The 21,639-nt window shown below is 52.5% G+C and overlaps 1 protein-coding gene across 5 annotated transcripts in view; it reads right to left on the reverse strand.

Moving 5' to 3' along the window:
* SLX9 (SLX9 ribosome biogenesis factor) overlaps nucleotides 1–8,118 on the reverse strand; it is a 28,218-nt gene extending 20,100 nt beyond the window's left edge. For 2 of the 5 annotated variants that reach the window (XR_003427076.1, XM_027078344.1), the window contains exons 1-2: nucleotides 7,839–8,104; nucleotides 2,992–3,100 (exon numbers count right to left, since the gene is read on the reverse strand). Coding sequence is in view for 4 of the 5 variants with exons in the window: in XM_027078344.1 (XP_026934145.1) it covers nucleotides 2,992–3,100; nucleotides 7,839–7,976 (247 nt within the window). In the remaining variant the exon portion in view is untranslated. Of the gene's footprint in view, nucleotides 1–2,991; nucleotides 3,101–7,838 lie in introns of all 5 variants that reach the window. The other 3 variants (XM_027078169.1, XM_027078248.1, XM_027078426.1) reach the window with 3 other exon arrangements.
* Nucleotides 8,119–21,639: the final 13,521 nt, after the last annotated feature.

Below are 21,639 nucleotides of genomic sequence, written 5' to 3' on the forward strand. Positions count from 1 at the left end.
ACCCACAACCAGGCTCCTCTGGGACCACATGGACCACACAGGCACAGTGGCCAGGGGCGCGGGGAGCAGTGCTATTTGCGCCTCAGCCCAGGGCAAGGACGTGCTCATCCAGGCAGACAGCGCCCTCGCCGTCACGGCCCAGCAGGTCACTGAGCAGAGCTGAGTCACCAGATGCCACTTTCCACATGACCCGCCTCTGCCCCGGGCCACCGGTCCCAGCTCAAACCCGGGGGAGCCACAAGGCCCATAGCTCAAGAGATCCAGGGCACTGGCCAATCAGGAGGCAGGTCTGAGGAACCCCAAAACGCAAGCGTAGCTGGAGAGGGAGGCGTGGGTGCGGTGAAAGACACCTGCCACCGGGAACCAGGGCACCTCAGCCAGCAGAGGGCCTCGCTCAACGGGACACGTGGCCGATTACTCCTCCGGCATCACCGGGCACTTACGGAAGCCAGGCCCAGGTGCCGTTCCTCACTTTCCACGTTTACTGACTCATCTGAACCCCAAAGCATGCGGCACTGAGGACGCAAGGACCAGTATCACCCCGTTACAGGTGAGCAGCCAGGGGCCAGAGAGCCAAGTGCCCCGCCCAAGCCCCCAGCTGCGGCTCCGGAGCACATGCCCCACAACCACCATGGCCCACCCACTTCCTCCAGTCCCCAGGGACTCTGCCAGCTGCAAGGCCGCAGAGCTCACAGCAGCCAGCGCTCTGCGCCCCAGAGCCCGGGCCCTCTCCTTCTGTAAATTTTCTTTAATTTTCTGTATATTATGACACTCTGACATCCTTAATAAAAACAAAACAAAACACCTTTCTGGCTGCAGAGAGACTGCTTTCTGCAGGCTTTGATGAGCCGTTTCCTGAGCTGCTCTCTCTCCTGGTCACAGCCCACAGACCACCTCAGAAAAGAAAATAAACCCTTCCTTCCTCCTCTCCCTGTCCCCCTCCACACCCTGTGGTTTTCAGGCCACACCACCCAGATTTTAAGTGCCCCCTCTGATGGGAAGTGACGTCTGCTCTTTCTGGCTGGCCATGCTCTCCGGGCAGCCAATGCTGTGGGAGGCGGCCTGGAATTCTGTAAAACCCCTCAGATTTACTACGAAGGCTCAGGGGTAACTGAGGTCTGCCTGCCGCACACTGAGACAGTCCTGCAGATCAGGACCGCAAGGGCTGATCAGGAGATCTGGATGACGGCCCATCACAGCTCAGGACTGAGAGGAGATGGGGGCTTCTATGCTCCTGCAGCCGCGAGGCAGGACCCACTAGGCCCTGGGCCAGTGTCCTGAACCTGGCAGCATCAGAGACCCCTGGAGGGGGTGTGAAAACAAGGTTCTGCAAGTCTGGGATAGGACCCCAGGGATGCTGGTGCTGGCCAGAAAAGCCATCAAAGCTCCCGGTACACAAACCGTAAGAGGACCAATGAACACACAGAAAGCTGTTTGATCACGTGGGTCACCAAAGGGACCTGAGAGGCCATGGCTCCGGCCCCCCCAGGCACACCCTGCCCGCCCAAACGAAGGCAAGTCCCTGCGGCACCCGCCATGGGAAAGCACTCAGGCAGGTCATGCAGCCAGAGCGGCAACGTGCTCTGCGGAATCATCCCCAGAAACAGCAGGAGAGCCTGAGGCCGGGAATACGGCACCCACACACACCACTCTGGATGTCAGCATTACTGTGGGCTGGAGGCAAACAGAATCCACAGGTGCAGAAAGAAGCCATCCAAAACTGCCCTATCTGACTAAAACCAGAAAATTCCGAAATGAGGGCCACCACGCATCCCCTCTTCCGAGGAAGTCTCAGGGCCACGAGGACACCAGAGCCGGCGCACATGGGCCTGCGTGAACCTTCCTCTATGTATTTACCACCCCCCCCCCCCGAAGTCTGCCCTCGGAAGCCCACAGCATCACTGCTCTTCGCTAAGATGCTACAGAGCCCCAAGTCCTCACCTCCACTTTGAGTTACTCGTATCACTGAGGTTTCTCCCATGTGATGTGACCTGCACACAGTAGTAGTTTGTTTTTCTCTTGTTAATCTCTCTCTGTTAGTCTAACTTGCAGGGTCCTAGCCAAGAACCTAGGAGGGTAGAGGGGAGAAGGCTTCCCTCCCTACAGCTTCAACATACAAGGAATGGCAAGGAGATTCCGATAATCTCCCCAGTGAAATAAAAAAAAATCCAAAGCAGTGATGCAAACAACATGACCTCATGAGAGATGCCTGATGTAAGCCATACCTGTGAGATAACTACAGCTTACAACCCCAACAGCTGTTTACAAACTTAGATGGAAACCCTAGAAGCCCTGCCCCGGAGGCCAGGGTGCTCCCCACAGGGCTACAGACGCTTCTGTTCTCAATGGCTCATCTGTAGATGTGCAGCTCACGTGTGCGGCATGAAGCTTCTCTCCAGGAAGCGGTGGTGGTGTGGCCACCCAGGGCAGGAGAGCCGCTCCTCTCCTTCAGGAGCAGCCCAGACGGGACGCTGGAGCTAGGAACACCACAAAGCCCCAAGTGGGGGAGGTGCAGGAGGAAAAGAGACCTCCCCCACGTGATAAGCACGTGAAGGAAAAGGGGAGCGGGGGCTGCCACGCACCCTTGTTCCCACCTGGTTCTGACTGAGGCAAGCACGAAGATGGGAGACTCTTTCACTTCATTTATCTGAAATAAGGAATTACCACTGATCTGTTTAGGTGTGATAATGGCCTTGTAGGCGTGTTTACGTCTTTTCTTCTAAGAGCTCTTAAAAATACTTACTAAAGAATTCTTGAGGGAAATGCTGTTTGTTTCAAAATAACCCAGTACTGTGTGTGCTGAAAACAGAGGATGGGCACATGGACTGTCTTATACCATCTTCTGCTTAGTACATCCTTAAAATTTTCCACTAATAAAACAAATCTCTTCGAAGTGCACAGGCGCACCTGCAGTCTTTTCTGACCTGTGCCCGCGAGCATGTGGAAGCGGGCCTGGCGCCCACCCCTGAGGTCCGTCCTGCCTGCTCTCACCTCTCCTGACGGAGGCGCTGCTCCTCGCGTCCACGTCCAGCTTCTGCACCAAGGCGCTGGGGTCTATCGTGGTCCCGGCAAACACACTGGCATTCATGAAGACCCACTCCTGAAATGGAAACAGAGGAGACCTAAGACCTGCTTCAGAGTGGCTTCAGAGACCCCTCGGCGAGGGCCGGACCCCGGCTTTTCCAGAGCGGGAGCTGGAGAGGAGCCCGAGGCCACCCCAGCTCAGACCCCAGAGCTCTCAAGCCACATCCTTTCTGCAGCCTCAGTTCACCACCCAGGCCTGCATCCTGGTTGAGGGACCCTTTGAGACCAGATGCAGGATCAGTAATGATTATGAATTACACCCTCAACACTCAGGAGCCCTTGTGAGAGGAGCCAGGTTTCCCCCCAAACCTCCCACCTTCCTACTGTCCCTCCCGTTTCACAGCCACAGTTCCATCTCAGCAATCTCACTGTTTCCCAGCCCCATTCATCCCACATCAAGATTTCAAAATCCTCCAGGTCACCCTGCCCATCACACTGTGCTAACCCAGACCCCGTCTCCCAGGCCTGGCCGGCTCATTCGGGTCCAAGCTCCAGGCAGGGGCCTTGGAAGGGGCATCAATAACACGGGGGCGTAGGCACAACCTCTGAGCAGAAGCTGGCCGGGCAGCAGGCCGCCCTGGCCCGGGGGCAGCTTCCAGGAAGCGGCGCCATGGCAGGCTGGAGGTGGTGTGAGCTGAAGGCTGCACTGGCTCAGGAGTGGCCAGACAGAACGGCAAAGCCACTAGTCCCTGTGAAGGCGGGTCAAAACGTCAGCTCCCTGAACTATGAGAGCAGCCTCCCAGCCACACACACGTATCCAGTGGTAAAGGGCAGAGATCTCTGTGGCCACGGGGGCTTAAGCACAGTCGGACCAGTAAGAGGCTTGTGCTGACCCAGGCTGCCAGGCTGAAAGATAAAGACAAGAAGAAACAGGAGCAGGGAGATGGGAGGCCGCGCACTGGCAGAGAGCGGACCCTGAGTCACACGGCAGCCCGGAGCCAGGCCAGTGAGCAAGTAACTACCAGGTACACAGCACCAAGCCCCCGCAGCGCCACCACGCGCTGCCTAAGACATCCGGTTTTCAACACCACAGAGCGGGGCCTGTGCAAAGAAACTGGGGAGCAAGACCTAGGCAACAGAAGCTGCTTCTGAGGGGCCCACGTGTTGGACCTGGCAACAGCCTCAGAGCGGCCACTGCAAATATGCTGAGGACTAAAAGAGACCCTGTGTAAAGAACCACAGGAAAGTATGCTGACAACATCTCACCAAACAGAGAACGTCAGTAAAGAGACAGAAACCATTCGAAATAGAAGTCTTAAATATGCTACCAGGATATACTGCACAACACAGGGAATACAGCCAATGTTTTACAGTAACTATAAATGGAATATAACCTTTAAAATTGCGAATCACTATGTTGTACACCTGTAACTTATATAACGTTGTACATCAACTATACCTCAATTTTTTAAAAACAGAAAAAAATAAATAAAATTACAGCAATCAATTCAGTGTGGCATTGGCATAAGGATATACAAACAGATCAACAGAACATATTAGAGTCCATAAATGGACCCACACATATATGGTCAATTGATTTTTGACAAAAGTTCCAAGATAATTTAATGGAGAACTCCAATAAATTATGTAGAAACAAAATGATATTTATATAGGGAAAAAATGATTCTCAACTCCTACTGCATACCGTAACAAAATATATATATGTTTTTTATAATATATATTTTAATAATATATATATAAGTAAATAAAATTCTGGAGTAAAAAAGTACATTAATCAAAACGAAGAATTTCACTACAGAGATTCAAAAGTAAATCTAAGCTGGCAGAGGAAAACAATCAGTGAATATGAAGAAAGATCAATAGAAATTGTACCATATGAAGAAAAGACGGAAAAAGAACAGAGCTTCACAGAAAAAAATGAATAGAAATAACCTTACACAACAGCCTTGCAGAAGAACAAATAGAGCCTCAGAGCACCATTCAGCGTGCCAACCTATGTACATGTAACGGAAGCACCAGAAGAAGAGAGACAGAACAGGGCAGAAAAAGTATTCGAAGAAATTATGTCTGAACACTAGCCAAAGCTGATGGAAAACCCTAACCTATACATCCAAACTCAATGAACTTCAAGTAGGATAAACAAACTCCAAACAGAACAAGCACAGAGATCTACACCAAGACACATCATAGTCAAAACGTTTAAAGGCAAAGAGAAAATCTTGAAAGCAGCAAAAAATGACTCATCACATACAAGGGAACCCCAATAAGATTAACAGCTGACTTCTCATGAGAAGCAATGGAGGCCAGAAGGCAGTGGGATAACATAAAAGTGGTGAAAGACTATAGTCAACCAAGAATTTTATATCCAGCAAAACTATCCTTCGAAGATGAAGGTAAAATAGACAGTCCCAGATAAACTAAAGCTGAGAGAGTCTCTTGCTAGTAGACCTGCCTTATAAGAAATCCTAATAAAGTTTTTTAGGTTGAAAGCAAATGATATCAGCTTGCATACATAACAATAACAGCACAACAAGGGGATAAGAGGGAATGGAGTTAAACAGTTGTGAAGGTTCCGTCTTTCACTTGAATTAAGATGTAAATACTGATGTGCATCGTGAGCCCTATGTCAACCAGCAAAGGACATCCACTGACAAAAAGTCTCTCCATGACCAAACTCTGCTCAGACTCCCCTGAGCTTTTCAACTAAACCTTGACTTTTCACAACACCAAAAGCACAAGCAACAAAAGAAAACAAGATAAACTGGACCTCATCAAAATTAAAAACTTTGTGCTTTCAAGGACAATATCAAGAAAGTAAAAAGGCAACCCACAGAAGTGAAAAAAACATGTGCAAACCATATATATCTGATAAGGGTTTACTATCTAGAATATATAAAGAACTCTGACAATTCAACAAAAAGACAATCAACATAATTTTTAAATGCGCAAAGGACTTGAATAGACATTTCTCCAAAGATATGCAGTCAACAAGCCCATGAAAAAAATCCTCAACATTATTCATTAGCCCTTTGGGAAATGCAAATCAAAACAATGAAATATCACCTCACATCCAGCAGGATGGCTATAATCAAAAAGACAGATGATAACAAGTGTTGGTGAGGATGTGGAGAAATTGGAACCCTCATTTATTGCTGGTGGGACTCTAAGATGGTGCAGCCATTGTGGAAAGTAATCTGGCAATTCCTCAAAAAGTTCAACATAGAGTTCCATACATCCTAGCAATTCCACTCCATGCATCCACAGAAAAATCTGTACACAGCAGTATTATCATGACAGCCAAAAATTTGAAACAACCTAACTATCCAACTTATGAATGGATAAATAAAAAGTGACATAGTCTGGTATACCCATACCATGGAATATTTTCCAGCCATGAAAAGAATAAAGACAACAAAGAAATGGATGCTACAAAAATAGTACTATAAGGATGAACTGCAAAAGCATGCCCAGTGAAAGAACCCTGACACAAAAGGCCACATATCGTATAATTCCATTTGTATGAAACATCCAGAAGAGGCATATATATACAGAAAGCAGGTTCACAGTTGCCAGAATGACTGATAATAAGTATGGGGTTTCCTTTTAGGGTGATAAAAATATTCTGAAGTCTGTAGTGATGGTTGTGCAAATCTGTGAATATACTAAAAAAAAAAAAATCCCATTAAATTGTACACTTTAAATGGGTGAGTTTTATGACATGAATTCTACCCCAATAAAGTTTTCATGAAAACCAGGGCACTGATGCCAGATCCTGGGTTCAAACATCAGCTCCTCCACGAGCAGCTGAATGTCCTTGGTAATTTATTGAAACTCTCAGCTTTTTCCTCATTTCAACAAAATGAGGCTTGGGGCCGTTATGAAGAAGTAAAGTGCCTGGCACACAGCACGTGCTTAACAAACATGGCTGCTCTCTTGAGCATTACTGATCCAAAGCCACAGTCCCCACAAACCAGCAAGATTTTGTCCACTGTCCGGGTGCTAGCCCCTTGGTTACAAACACCAGTAAATGCTTCCAGGAAGCTCCAGGGTCAGCACCTGGATAAACAAAACATGGTCTAACCGAACAGTGGAACACTGTTCCACCACAAAAAGGAATGAAGTACTGATATACATCATACAACCTGCAAGAGCGCTGAAAACGCTATGCTAAGTACAAGAAGCCAAACGCAAAGGCCACAGCCTACATGCAAAGGCCACGACTCCATCCACAGGAAATGTACCGAACAGAGGCAGCAAGATCAGTGGTTGCTTAGGGCTAGGTAAGATGGGGGGACGGGGGGGACTGCTACAGGGTACAGCGTCTCTTCAGTTTGCTCTTCGTGTTTTTCGTTAATCCTGGGAATTCCCTTTCCTTTCTTCGGAACACAGCTACGATGCACAGGAATTTTTGCCATTTTCGCGCAGCATTTCTACACGTGGGGATGGGAGGTTTCTGGTCCTCCCTCGCAGAACTCCAAACGCGGAGCAAGTCAACGCCTCCCAGGCCGTCGCGCACTTGAGCAGCCGAGCCTCGGGGCCCACGGAGACCACGACACTTCGCGGACCAGGAAGGCCCGCTGGCCGCGCGGTAAACTCCGCCGAGTCCCAGGGCGGTCCTGGGGTCGCAGGGACCCTTCGGGGGCGACAGAGGGGCGCCCACAAAGCACGCGGGGCTGGAGCCGGCCCGGGACTCCCGAGGCCGCAAAGTGTGGAGCCCCGACCCCGGCCCGCGGCCCCCTTCCCCCACCCGCAGCCCTTCCCCACTCCCACGGCCCGCGGTGTCCCTAGCTTACCTTCCCCCCGACTCCGCCAGCCGAGGCCTGCAGAGAGGCCGCCTCCCGGGCGGGGGGCGTGGGGCCGGGCGCGGCCTCCCCCGTGGGCCTCACGGCAGCCTTGTGCACCCGGGACCGCAGGCCCCTCACTTTCCCCATGTCCGCGGCGGAGACCCACAACCGGCCGGAAGCCGCAGAGCACACGCGGCACAGGCTGCCGGAAGCCGGTCCTTAGCTCTGGCGGCCCGGTGGAAACAAGAACCGCTGTGGCTGGAGTCCGCCATCCTGCCCGCGCCGGCCGCGAAGCGCCAGAGAGGAGTAAGGCGGGGCCGCAGAGGGGCGGGGCTGCGGTGTGGGGGCGGGATCGCGCTCCTCGTCCCGCCTTTGGCTCCGCCCCGCCTCCCGGGGCAGGTGTGGCTAATTGCTGGAATCACGCAGCCTCCCTGTGATCTGGAGAATGATGGTTACAGCGCTGGAGGGGATCAAGTTTGTTGAAATACACGAGTGTGCTTGCTTGTGCCTGTCAAAAACGCCCTGCGGGGAGGAAGAGAATCGGAGGACTGGGGAACCCCTAAAGGAAACCCCATACTTATTAAAACACCTCAGAGGCATCAGGCCAGGATTTATAGGGGCGACTTCACAGAACGGATCTGGGCTGGGGCCAGAGAGAAATGTCCCTGGAAGAAACCCCAGAAGCCAGCTCTCAGACTCGGCACCCCGACTCTGTCAGTGGCCCTGCTATCACCACTGCCTGCCCAGGGCCAGGTTGGGTGTCTGACCGGCGCCTGGCAGACCAGCTTCCTTTGGCTAGAACCTGTTTCCTGGCTGTGACCCAGACTAGTGGAACTTCTGGGGAGACTTTCTGGAGCATGGAGAAGGCCAAGCCCACCACCCACTCGTGTCCCCACTCATCTGGTGGCACCTACAACTTCCTTAAGGGGTGTCACGAGTCATTCTCTGGTTCCGCCAGACCTAAGGAGAACACAGAGGTAATGACTGCCGGGTACACGTGCTGCCAGGGTGCATGCAGCCAAAGGCCTGCTGGGCGGCCTCCATTTCAGGGTCTGCTTTTTGCATTTTCTGTACAGCCCATGCTTTCTCGATAGAAGGAAAAGAACGTCCAACTGCTGCAAAATGGATCTGTTATGAGTTTTTTAAATCCTGGGGCCCGTTCCCTCTCTTTCCCTTCATCCCTCTGCGTGACCAGGCCACACCCTGCTACCCTGACACTTTCATCTGCAGCCCCGACCTCTCTCTGGGTCTCCACCTGAAATTGAGGGAATCTTAAAGTGGAATTCTTGGTTCCCATCCCAACCTGCCCCCACTACCCGGGCAGTATATTCCCCTTCAGAAGAAATGGCACGGGCACTCACACAGCCGCCCAAGCCCCAAACCGAGGCGTCACCTTGGCTAGCGTCCCCTCTCCCTGTCACATCCAACCCAAGAGCCCCTTTATCACTCCCTCCAAATTCCAGCCCCACCTGGGCTCCTGCCCTGGCCTCCTCACTGGAGGCCCTTACCTCCCCTTACCTCCCCAGAGGGGCCACGGCCATGATCGCCCTGGAAAGGCTACCCCTGGCTTTGACCTCCAGGGGAGGACCCCTCCCTCAGCCGCTCTGTCCTTCCCAGCGCTCAGTCGTGTCTCCTCTGTCCCATGTGCCGTCCGCCTCCCTGCGGGACCTCGCGGCCTTGGTGGTCTCTGGACAGGCCACGCCCCCCGTGCTGGAGGCGCGAGTTAATTCTTCTGTCGCGGGAGGGCGCCCGCGGCCCGCGTGGCTTTCTCTGGAGGAGCTGGGCGCCGCGGGCGCAGGCGCGGGCGTGCTGGGGATGCCAGCGCGGGCCCTTCCCCGGACCCCGAGCGCCTTCAGCCTCCGCAGGGCGTGGACCTCCTCGCGGGTGCGGTGGTCCCAGGAAGTCGTGGAAGGATGGCTTCCGGGGGAGCCTCGAGGCAAACACCCAGCCGCCCATCCCAGTCCACCCGGCCCTTCGGGGCCCTCCGCAAGGACTTCCGGATGACGCCCCCGCTCTCTGCTCTCGGGTTTCCCAAACCCCACCAGGCTGCGCGTTAGAGCGCACAGCACCTGCGAACAGAGGGGCTGCAGACCCCCGGTTCTGACCCGCTGCTCCTCCCAGCGCCCGCGGCTCCTTGCGGCGTGGGCGCCGCCCTGGCCAGTGACCGGGCTGGGACGTGGAGCCCCAGGGCCCACTGCATCCCAGCCCTGACTAACCCTGGGCCAATGCCCTGACCCCACGCATCTCCATGTGCCCACTGTCAGGACTTCCTTCCTGGGGTGGTCCTGGGGCTGCAGCAGCCTCCCGCGTACAGCGCCCAGCCCGGTGAACCTGGCCCCGGATAAGCCTTCCTTAGCCCTCCTCAGCCCCAGGAAGGCGTCCTATCAGCCCCCTCCCTGGCCACACTCCTCTCCCCTCAGCCCCTGCCGGGCCTGAGTCTAGGTCTCGGGAGCCCCCGGGGCCTCTCCCTGGAGAGGAGGCCCGGTTCACGCGCCCCCAGCGAGCTGGCCAGGCTTGGAGGTGACTTGGGCAAGGTAGGAGCCTCTGTTTCCCCATCTCTACACTGGGTTGCCGCAGGGGTTCTTTGAGGACTGTCAGGTAAAGCACCAGGAAGCCCCTGCGGGCAGCCGGTGCTCAGATTCCAGTGGCAGCAAGTCGTAGGGAAGCAAACCCGGCAGTCTGGCGGCTCCGGGGCGGGCCGTCGGGGTGTCAGCGTCAGCACCAGGCAGGGTGTCCCGCGGCAGGCGGAGGTTCGGCGCGCGGGCCTTGGGGCGTGTGAGCCGGGCAGGGGCAAAAGGACCTTCCTGCCCCGCCCTGCTGCCCCGGGGCGATGGGGGCGGAGGCGGCTCCCCACCCTCTGCGCTTCTAAGGGCGCGCCCCGAGGATCCCTAAGGAAGCGGCTCCGGGATGGAGGCGCTAGACTCCAGGGCGTGCGGCTGGGGCCTGCCCCAGCCTCGCGGTCGAGTGGGTTCCGTCCACCGGCTACGGATTGGGAGAGTGAGGCCGGCGTTGGGGTTAAAAATGATCGGTTTGGGTCTCTGCGGGGCCGTTTGTCGTCTGAGCATCCCCCAAACAGGAGGAATTTCTGGGAATCGGGCACGCGTGCCTTCCTCTTGGCTCTGGGACAGCGCGGCCCGGGCCCAACCTGTGCGCCTCTGCGCGCGGCGACCACGGGGTTAGCGGGTACCGCCCGTCAGCGCCCAGCAATGCGACAGGAAGGTCTGGCAAACTATTTGGGGTTGTGCAGTTGCCGCACTGGGAAACTCTTGGGGTAAAATAATGCGTCCTCAGTGTGGTCGCGGGGGAGGGGGGGTGATCGGGAGGAAGTGGTGAGGGAGGGGCGAGAGGATGAGTCCGGGCAGGAGGTTACCCGGGTCGCGATTTCCACTTGACTCCGCGGGCTAAGAGACGCGGTGGCCCTGGCCCGTGGCACTCCGGAGAGCCCCGCAGCCTGGCGCCCTCCTGCCAGCTCTGTTCCTTTTCCTCCTTGTAGCCCTCCCCCATCTGGAGACAGAGCCAGCGGATGGGGGTGGGTCCGTAGGTTTGTGGTTTGTGGCCTCATTAACTTGATTTACAGTAACGCCCTTTTCTGATTACAAAATTAATACGTGGCTAGCATAGACAATTTGGGAAATATAGAAATCTAGTTCTGAAGTTAAAATCCCTTTAATCCCGTTGCCCAGAGATATCCCCACAGTGCACAGTGTCCACACCCCTCGAGCCTCTCTCTTTTCCCTCCCTGGGTGGTGCAGCCTTTGTAACTAGGAAGTTTGATCGTTGCTAAAATGCGGAAAGGATTAGGTCTCCCTGACACCCACGCAGCACACAGTCCAGGGTCAGCCAGCTTGCAGCTCAGCTCTGACAGCTCGGCCCCACCTCCTACCCATGTGACCTTCAGTGGGTCGCCCCCTGCTGGACGGTGCCACGCCCAGATTAGGGCAGTGTTCCTCCCCAGCTCCACCTCGGCTTCACCCCAAGCTTAGCCAGCCTCTGGGTGCCCTGCTCTCCACTCCTGACCGCCTGCCCTGCCCCCGCTTCGGCAGCCTTGCTGGGCTGGCCTGGCACTTGGCCCTGACCCCTGCCCCACCTCCGTGTTCCCAGGTTCTGCTGAGAGCTTCCTGTACTTCCTCTCAGCATCCTGAGAGGCAGACCCCCACCCTCACTCTACAGGTAGAAGAAGGCGCCTTCCCGAAACCGCCCTAAGGCTTGCAGCCCCCTGCCCGGCTTGCGCTCGGCCTGGACCCAGGCTCTCTCGAGCTCAGCCACTCCCACCTGCCCCCCTCCTTCGTGTACCAGCAGCAAGGCTGACCCGTGGGGCCCGCGCCGGAGACCAGCTGCTAGTTCTTGGAGAAAAACAACACGACCTAAGGGGAGAAGGAAGACAGGAGACCGTCCCCCCAACCACAGGGGCTTCCCCGGTGAAGGAGGGCAAGACCTTTCTGGAGAGGCCCCTCCGGGCCGAGAGGCTGCCTCTGGGCTGGGACCCAGAACCAGACAGGAGGGAGGAAGAAGGGGGAGGAGAGCAGGTGTGCAGAGGGGGGCCCCTGGCCCCAGCCGGGATGCCTGCAAGAGTGCCGGGGGCCCAGGTGGGTCAGGCACTGCAACGCCCGCCTTCGGGGGTTCAGTGGGGACTGGGGAGCCAACGAGGTGCTTCAGTGGAGGAGGAGTCTTGAAATGACAGGAAAGGCCAAGAGAGAAAGTTTCCAAGACAGAAGTGACCTTTGGGGTTTGCTTCAGCGCTGGGTGGTCTTGGGCTCTGTTCCAGCCTCTGGCGTCCTCCTCTCCTTCCTCCCCAGTGCCTAGTGCCTTCCCGTGCAGGCCAGTGTGGCGTGGGACACAGGGTCCCATCTGGGCTTGTCCCCCCACTGATGACCTGCCACCGGAGTGTGTTAAACAGACACCGGGGCCACCCCGAGCTCCGATCCAGCGGGCTGGACGTGGACCAGTGGATCTGCGCTCCCAAGAAGCGCCCAAGTGCGCTCCCTCCTCCCGCCCCCATCGCCACTGCCCTCACTCCCGGAGAGCCCCAACCCACAGGCTGGCCCTCCATCTGTGTTTAAATGCAATTGCTTATCGAAGGCAGGATGGGCTGTGGCTGTCACAGCACAGGTCACACAGCAGCCAAGCTGAAGACAGGTGCTATCTGCTCTTCTCAGGAAAGCTTGCCTCTCCCCGTCCCCAGCAGAGCCATCGCACTTCCTCTGTGCCAGGCGCTGTTCTGTGTCCGTGTGGCTCATAACCCCACACCTGGTGACAGAGCGCCGTGGTCGTCATTCTCATCGGTGGACGAGGGGACTGGCTGCAAGTCTGAGGCCACACACCCAGGCCTTTGCCCTTCACCTCTACACGACTGGTGTGCCACCTTGCGTGTAAAGGGCCACCCTGGGGCCAGAGGAAGGGGCAGCTCCTTACCAGCTAGGGACACAGCAGGGATGAGGGGTCCAGGGGCCAACAGCGTTTAGGTGGGACCCTTCAGGGTGGGAAATGTGTGGGTGGGCAAGGAGGGCTTCAGGGCCAAGCGTGCGGGTAGGACAACACAGGCGAACTCAGGGATGAGGCAGGTAATTAGGTTTCGCTAAAGCTTGGGGTCCCTAGTGCGGGAGGATCACAAAAGCACGTGGGCTTTTGTGGACCTCCCCAGGGATCCTGTCAGGGGGGCGGATGAGAAGGAGTTTCTCAGACATTCCTCTGAAATCTCACCCTGCCTAAAACCCACCATCTCCTGGGGTGGGCGGGGCCCGTGCTCCCACCCCCCACCCCCCAGGAAGGGCTCAGATGCCATGCTTTCCTCTGCATCCTTCTTACTTCATCCTCTCAACTTGCGGAAGCCAGGCTCGAATTGGCACCGCATTGCTGGGAGGGAACGGGGAGAGAATCCAATTCCTATTACATGGAAAGAGACCAATGCAGAAAAGATAGATTGTTCCCCCAGGTTGAAAAGTTAGAAGGTAGAAACAGAAAACTTAAAGGGAAGAATGTCTCTGTAAATCCAGATATAGACCCTCCCCTAAAAAAAAAAAGTCTGTAATTTTATCAAAAGCTCCATGAGCGCTGGGACCACATCTCGTTTTTCTTTGTATGATTTCCATCTTTGCACATATCAGGCACCAGCTGTGTGCCAGGCCCATTGCAGGATCCTTTCACGGGTCCTCATTTATCCTCCCAACTGGACAGGGGAGCAGATTGTGGGAAACTAAGGCCCAGAGGAAAAACAAGGCCAAGGGTCCTGAGTTGCCGCCATTACTAGTGGGCCCAGCTGTTGGACCCCAAGTGCAAGTGCTGTCTCTAGCCTCAGACTCCACTCCCCCCAGCCAGGCCCCTGGGGCATGAGGAGCTTAGACAGAGCCTCTGGGGACTGGGCCACTCAATCCGGGGTTGGAAGGTGCCAACTTGCTTTGACAAAGGCAGCCCAGACTTCCTGTGATGTGCATCCTCAAGTGCCATTGGTGCAAAACACAAACTGAACAGGAAATGGCAATATGACACGTACCAGGAAGGAGAGGAATGACCCTGGGTTAGGATTAGATGTCCACCCCCCACCCCGTGCCCCCAACCCCCCCCCCACCACCGGTGCCCCACAGATCAGCCTGGCCTTTGTGGTGAAGGGAGGGGTCTGGGAAGGCGTTAGATCTTCCTGTTCCAGTAGAGGGAGGTGTTAGCTCCTCACACCCCCGCCCCGGCCGTCACCTCTCCGTAGAGCTGTTATCACAGTTTTATTTTTAACCTGGGCTCAGTGCTTTCCTTATTCTCACTGTGTAAACGTGTTCTGCTGAGCCAAGTGGACACACTGTAATTACCTTTTCTTCTTGGTACAACTTTCTGGTTTTCCTCCAGAGTTGGTCATCGCTTAACATTTTTGCTGGCTCCGTCTCCTTTAAACTTAGAGCCCAGTCTTCCTCCCTCTGACAGGGGCTCTGCTCATGTGACCGTCCACACTGTGAAGCGTATCAGTCCATCTCTATGCTTTGATGAGAGTCGGGCAACCCCTGCCCAGGCCCCAGCCCCCACCCCGGCCTCCCTGGTGTGCTCAGACACCTTCCTTCCAGGTATGTCAGGGAAATAGGAATGCCACCTCTTCAGCTTCCTCCCACAAACAGAGAAAGCCGCCAGGAGGAGGGCTAAGGAGTAAAGGCCCTCTGCTTGACAGTGAGAAGTGGGGCTGGGTGTGCTGTGGCCAGCGTTCAGGACAGTAGGTAGCTAGAAACAGCCCCCAGCCTCTCAAATCTCTTCTCTCCTTTCCGTGCTCACTTGGCTACCCTCCTGCACGTACGTGGCCTGGATTAGAGCAAGGCCCTCCACTGCCCTGGCTGGGTGGCTTTCTGCCTGTTGGTGTGGGTTTGTGGGGGGCCAGATGAGCAAGAGCTGCTGGAGCCCTTGCCACTGGCGGGCACTACTTCCTGCTCTGGTCCCCCAGCCCCCCCTGGAGTGTGCTTGCCACCCCCTCTGCAGCTGCCTCTGCCAGCACCTCCCCCTTCCCCCGTCTCCCCACCCCCACCCCCGCCCCCACCCCCACCGCACCTCCCATCCCTGCCTCCCCACCCCCCATTCCCCCCTCACCCCATCTCCCATCCCTGCCTCCCCACCCCACCGCCACCACCACCCCACCTCCCACCCCTGCCTCCCCACAAAAGAGCAACAGCTGAATCAACATTGCAGGAGGAAGCTACTGGCAGGAAGATATTAAAAAGAGAATTTCTCTTTTTAAGATGGGGGAAGGGTCTGGAGAAGACAAGGGCTGGGTTGGAGGGGGAATTTGCAGGTCAGGTGGGAGGGCGGTTGGCAGAGGGAGGTGAGATGGTGGAGGCGTCTCAGCCAGGAGCTGGGGGCTGGGAAGGAGCTGCTGGCAGCCTTGCTGCTCCCGTGAACGCCCGCACGTCACGTGGGGCGAGTTCTCAAGGGACTGCGTTCTGCCTTTTGGGTGCTGGGTGCTGGGTTGGTCTTTCTCCGGCTCTCGTGCCTCATCTGTCCCACAGACACAGCATCGTGGGCCTCATGTGTGACTGCAGCCTCCCCCCAGTGTTGGCAACAAAACTGCACCCCCCCGGGAACCTCTGTATGGTGAGCTTGGAACCCCTTCGCATGTTCTCCATCATTAAATATTTCTTAATCTTCACACTGTTGCATAGGAGCCCCCTTCTTGTGCTCTCGGGGCTGTGTGTTGTGGGGACATGGCTGGGCGGGAAGGGGGCTGGGGGTGCCCAGGTCAGTGTCCACGATGGCAAGGGGATGGCATCTCTTCCTCTTTTCTACACTCACCTGGCTGCCTCCTGCCCGCCCCAGCCCCCAGGCCTGGCACACTTGGGTATCCCTCCTCATCCTGCTTTATATCACCATGACATGCTTGCCTCCTGAGCCAGGCCATGATGTTCCGGAGGGCATGGCCGTGCACCCTCTGGGCGTCCAGCTCAGTGTCCCGCCCAGGCCCTGGAGTCCTCAATGAACGCCTGGTGAAATAAAGTCAATTTTCTGGAAGGTGGAGGTGAAAGTGACTGGAAGTGGAATTTCTCGACTGACTTAGGGGAGAAGATTATTCCCCGAATGCTGCTGCAAAAGCTCACTCATCCCTGGCTTCAGGTTTCTTCGAGATGCAAAGCCCTGTCCCTCTCGCTCACTCCCCACAAAGGCCTGTGATGTCCTCTGTTTCACGTTTTCATTCCCAGAACTCCCTGTCTGCCTTCTTGCCGCCGGCGTTTCAACTACTTCGTGAATTCCCAGGAACGGATGTGCCAGGGTTGGCCGAGGCCATCTCCCTGGTACTAGATGAGATTTAATGACATTTCATACAAATACTGCCCCCTAAAGACACAGACACTTCAGAACGATGGACACAGAACGATACCCGCACTGGTGGGTATTGTTCCTGGTGGGTGCCGCTGAGCCGAATGGGGTGCACACTGTGCACCTAAATGCAGGATGCCACCCCCATTTCGCCCCACTCTTTAATTCGCCTTGTAGATCTTGTCCCCAGATGGCTGGGAGGATTCTCACGGCAGGTCTGATGCTAATCTCCCCATAGGCTGGAGTCTCTGTCTTGCTGGTCTTCTCAGCACAATACCTGAGAATCATTCACGTTGTTGGGTCTCTGATGTTTGCATTTAATGCTATAAATTTCCCTCTACACCTTGCTTTAGCTGCATCCTACAAATAGGGTATGTTGTGTTTCCTTTCATTCCGTCCAAAATCTTTTCTAATTTCCCTTGAGGCTCTGTTTGATCCATGGATCATTTAGAAGTACGTTGTTTCTTAGGAGATTTCTTCTGGCTTTCTGTTGCTTATTTTCTGGTTTAATTCCATTTAATAATTCCATTATGGCTATGGAACGTATCATGCATGATTTCAATTCTCTTAAATGTGTCCTGGTTTATGTTACGGCCCAGGACTCAGTCTTCCTTGGTGACCGTGTTGTGGGCACCTCCTGCTGCTGCTGGGTGGAACGTCTTTCGGGTCCAGTTGGTCAGGGCTGCGTTTTAGGTCTCCTGTGCACTTGCTGATCTTGTGTCTAATTTTTTAAAAATTGATTTACTGGGAAAGGAGTGTTGAAGGCTCCAGCTGTCATTGTCTATTTCTCCTATTAGTTCTTTCAGATTTTGCTTCATGTGTTTTGATGTTCCGTTGTTAGATGTATGCACATTTACAATTGTTGTATCATCTTGTTGAATAGACCCTTTCATCATTAAGTCAAGCCCCACCATACACCTGGTACTTTGCATTGTTGTGAAGTCTACTTTGCTTGACTTTATTAACACAGTCATTCTATTTTTCTTTTTATTAGTGCTTGTATGGTATATCTTTCCCATCTGTCTTCTTTTTACCTACCTGTATTATCATATTTAAAGTGTGTTTCTTATAGGTAGCATACAGTTGGGTCATATTTTTAGAAATTCCACCTGCTAGTATCTGTCTTACAGTTGGTGTATTTAGATCATTTACACAATGTAATCATTGAAATTGTTGGATTTAGGTCTATTGTTCAAATTTTTGTTTTGTTTGCTCCCTTTGGTTTTCACTTTTCTATTTCCATTTTCTGCTTTCTTTTGGATTGTATCAGTGTTTTTAGTATTACATTTTAATTTATCGGTTGATTTTTAAACTATATCTTTTTTTTTTTTTTCTTTTTGTGGTACGCGGGCCTCTCACTGTTGTGGCCTCTCCTGTTGCGGAGCACAGGCTCCAGACGCGCAGGCTCAGCGGCCATGGCTCACGGGCCCAGCCGCTCTGCGGCATGTGGGATCTTCCCGGACTGGGGCACGAACCCGTGTCCCCTGCATCAGCAGGTGGACTCTCAACCACTGCGCCACCAGGGAAGCCCTAAACTATATCTTTTTATGTAGGTTTTTCAATGGTTGCTGGAGGAATTGCAATATATATACTAAACACCTCGTTGTCTACTTAAAATGAACATTTTACCGTTTCAAGTGAAATGAAGTGGAACTTTAAAGCTGTGTGTGTCCCTTCACTGCTCTCCTTTTATGTTGGAGCTGCCACGTAGTTTACATCCACATTCATTGAAAACCCCACCAGACAATGTTGTCATTTTTACCATCAACATATTGCAAAGACCTTAAGAGGGAAAATAGCGTAGTTACCCGCTAGTTTCCTTTTCTGCTGTTTTTTCTTCATTTCTAAGTTTCCCAGTTTTCCTCTGGTATCATTTCCCTCCTGAAATGTTAAGATTTCTTTTAAAGTTGTCTGCTGGGGACTAATTTTCTTACTGTCCCTTCATCTGCGAGTATCTTTTTTTTTTTTTTTTTGACCACACTGCATGGCCTGCGGGATCTTAGTTCCCCAACCAGGGGTTGAACCCTCGCCTCCTGCAGTGGAAGCTCAGCCTTAACCACTGGACTGTAAGGGAAGTCCCGAGAATGTTTTTATTTCCCCTTCGTTGGTGGAAATAATTTTGTGGGAACAGAATTGAGAGCCGGCAGTTCTTTCCTTTGAGCACTTTATACAGGTTGTTCCACTGTCTTCTGACCTCCGTGATTCTGACGGGAAATGTGATGTTTTCAAATGGTTCTTCCTCTATATGTGACGTGCCATTTTCCCTGGAGGCTTTCAGGACATGTTTCTTTATCTTTGGTTTCCAGCAGTCTAAGTGTGGTGTGTATAGGCTTGATTCTCTTCAAGTTTATCCTATTTGAGATTCACTGAGATTCTTTAATCTGTAAATTTATATTTTTCATCAAATTTGGGAAGTTTTCAGCCATTATTTTTTCAAATACTTTTTCTGGGTCAACCCGTTATGCCTCTCATCCTGGGGCTCTAACGGCAACAAATGGTAGATCTCTTGATGTTATTCCACAGGTCCCCAGGCTCTGTTCATTTTTTGTCAATCTTTGTTTTCTCTTTGTCTTTAATATTGGATAATTTCTATTGGTCCTCAAGTTCACTCACTCTTTCTTCTGTCTTCACCACTCTCCTATTAAGCCCACTCAGTGAATTTTTTATTTCTGTAATCATATTTTTAATTTTAATACCCATTTGGTTCTTTTCTATAGCTTTTATATCTCTGCTGAAAATTTTTACCTTTGCTTTTGTTTCAAGGGTGTTTTCCTTCCTTAATGGAGCATGTTTTAAGTAATTGATTTAGATGGTTTATGTGATAATGTCAACATTTGGACCATCTCAGAGTTGGCGTCTATTAGTTGTTTTTTTCTCTTACAAATGCTTGAGATTTTCTTTGTTGTTGTTGCTGTTTGAGTAACTTTTCAATTGTGTCTTGGACACTTTAGATATTATTTAATGAGACTCTGGATCCTATCAAAATCTTCTCCAATGTTCTCCAACATTTCTCTCTCTCTCTCTTTTTTTTTTTTTTTCTGGCCATCAGCCTGGTTGGGTCAGACCACAAGTTCAGACCTGCCTCCTGTGGGCTGTGGTTCCGATGTGAGTTTAGTTTTCAAAGTCTCTGCTGTGCTACTTGGATCCATCTTGCACTTGCATCCCCCTGGTCCAGTTTTCAGCCTTGGCAGTGGTCTACACCACGACTCAATTCTCAAAACCTTTGACATGGTATTTGGGTCATTTCCATATATGTCCAGCTCAGGGGTGAGTCTGGAACTTCATATAAAGCTTTATAGGGGACTTTCCTGGTGGCGCAGTGGTTAAGAATCCACCTTCCAATGCAGGGGATGCAGGTTCGATCCCTGGTCAGGGAACTAGATACCATATGCATGCCCCAACTAACGTTTTGCATGCCACAACTAGCGAGCCCGAGAGCCGCAACTAAGGAGCGGGCCTGCCACAACTAAGACCTGGCGCAACCAAAATAAATAAATAAAATTTTTTAAAATAGGCTGTATAGGGTCTCTTTCTTAACCTCCTTCTTATTAATTTCTCTGATGCTCTCTGGCTTCCCGAGCCTTCCTTTCCGGGGCGTCTGGCCATAAAGCAGGAATTTTAGCCTCCTGCACTGTCACATGCTTCCTGTGCCTAGATCCACCTCTGGGTCAAAGTGACGATTACAATAGCTTCTGCCGCTATAGCTGCTGCTACCACCATCTTGGGAGTGCGGCTTTGGGACAGAAATTTGTCTCTGGGGCAAGACCAGGAAAAAGAAAATGAAATAGGGTATTTCTCTGAACTCTCTCTGTCTTTCAGGGCATTGCTCCTCCCAGCCCACTGACCAGAAAGGAGGGGTTCTCTTGGCTGTGCTCACTGTGCTGTCCTGGGGTGCAGGCTACCTTGAATCTAACGCACGGGATGTAGGGGGACAAGACATTTGCTACCATATCAGCCTTTCCTCGGGTTCTGATGTCTCACCCCAGTCTGTCTAGAAAGTTGCTTGATTTTATTCTGTGTGATATTTCCAGCTCTGGTCAGTGTAAAGGTGGAGTGCAGTGTGCATACTGTGTCTTAGCTGGGACTGGAAGATGTTGGTGCCTTTTTTTCTTATTCTTAATTTCAATTCATTTTTCACAGCTTCATTAAGATAGAATTTGAATGCCAATATCCGCTCATATTAAGTATACAATTTAACGATAATGATTTTTAGCTGAATTTACAGATTTGTGCAATCATCACCACAATCTATTTTTAGAGCATTTCTGTTACCCCCAAAAGGTCCTCATGCTCGTTTGCAGTCACTCCCCGTTAGTTCCTTCTTTTTTTTTTTTTTTGAATTTTCTTTTTTTATACAGCAGGTTCTTATTAGTTACCCATTTTATACATATTAGTGTATATATGTCAATCCCAGTCTCCCAACCCATTAGTTCCTTTTCAAAAAAGAAAATAGATTATGTCAAGACTACAGAAAAGGGTGGAGATCAGCAACCCTACACCCTTGTACCCACCATCCAACTTCATCAAATCTTAATATTTTGCTTTACTTTGCCAAGAACTTTTTCTTCTTTCTTCCTCATAAAACTACCCACCCCACCCCTGATTATTTGGAAGCAAATCTGAAACATCCTGTCGTGTCCTGTGCAGATATCTTAACATGAGACTCTAAAAGGTGACGATTCTGTAACATAATCACAAAACCTTTAAGACGTCCAAAAGTTTACCGGTCATTTGTTAACGTCCTGTGGTCTGTGCACTGTGCCTGGTTGCTATTCCCTCCCATCTCTTATCTCGGGTTCCCACACCTCCTCTCCTCTCTTGCAACCTGCCCTTCATCTTGGGGGCTTCTCTCCAGCCTGGACTTTGCTCACTGCATCCCTGCCAGACCATTAACCCAGCCCTCTGTCCCCATTGCTCCTATGTACTGGGAGGTGAAGTGTTGACGTGATTCGGGTTCAAGAGTAAAAGTTGTGATTTTTATGTTATTTACTTTATGATTAACTTACTTTCTAATGCGGTTTTCTCCAAGGCC

This window comes from Aethalodelphis obliquidens, unplaced genomic scaffold, assembly GCF_003676395.1.
Source record: "Aethalodelphis obliquidens isolate GAN/ISIS:26980383/991018 unplaced genomic scaffold, ASM367639v1 scaffold1, whole genome shotgun sequence".
Lineage (NCBI taxonomy): Eukaryota > Metazoa > Chordata > Mammalia > Artiodactyla > Delphinidae > Aethalodelphis > Aethalodelphis obliquidens.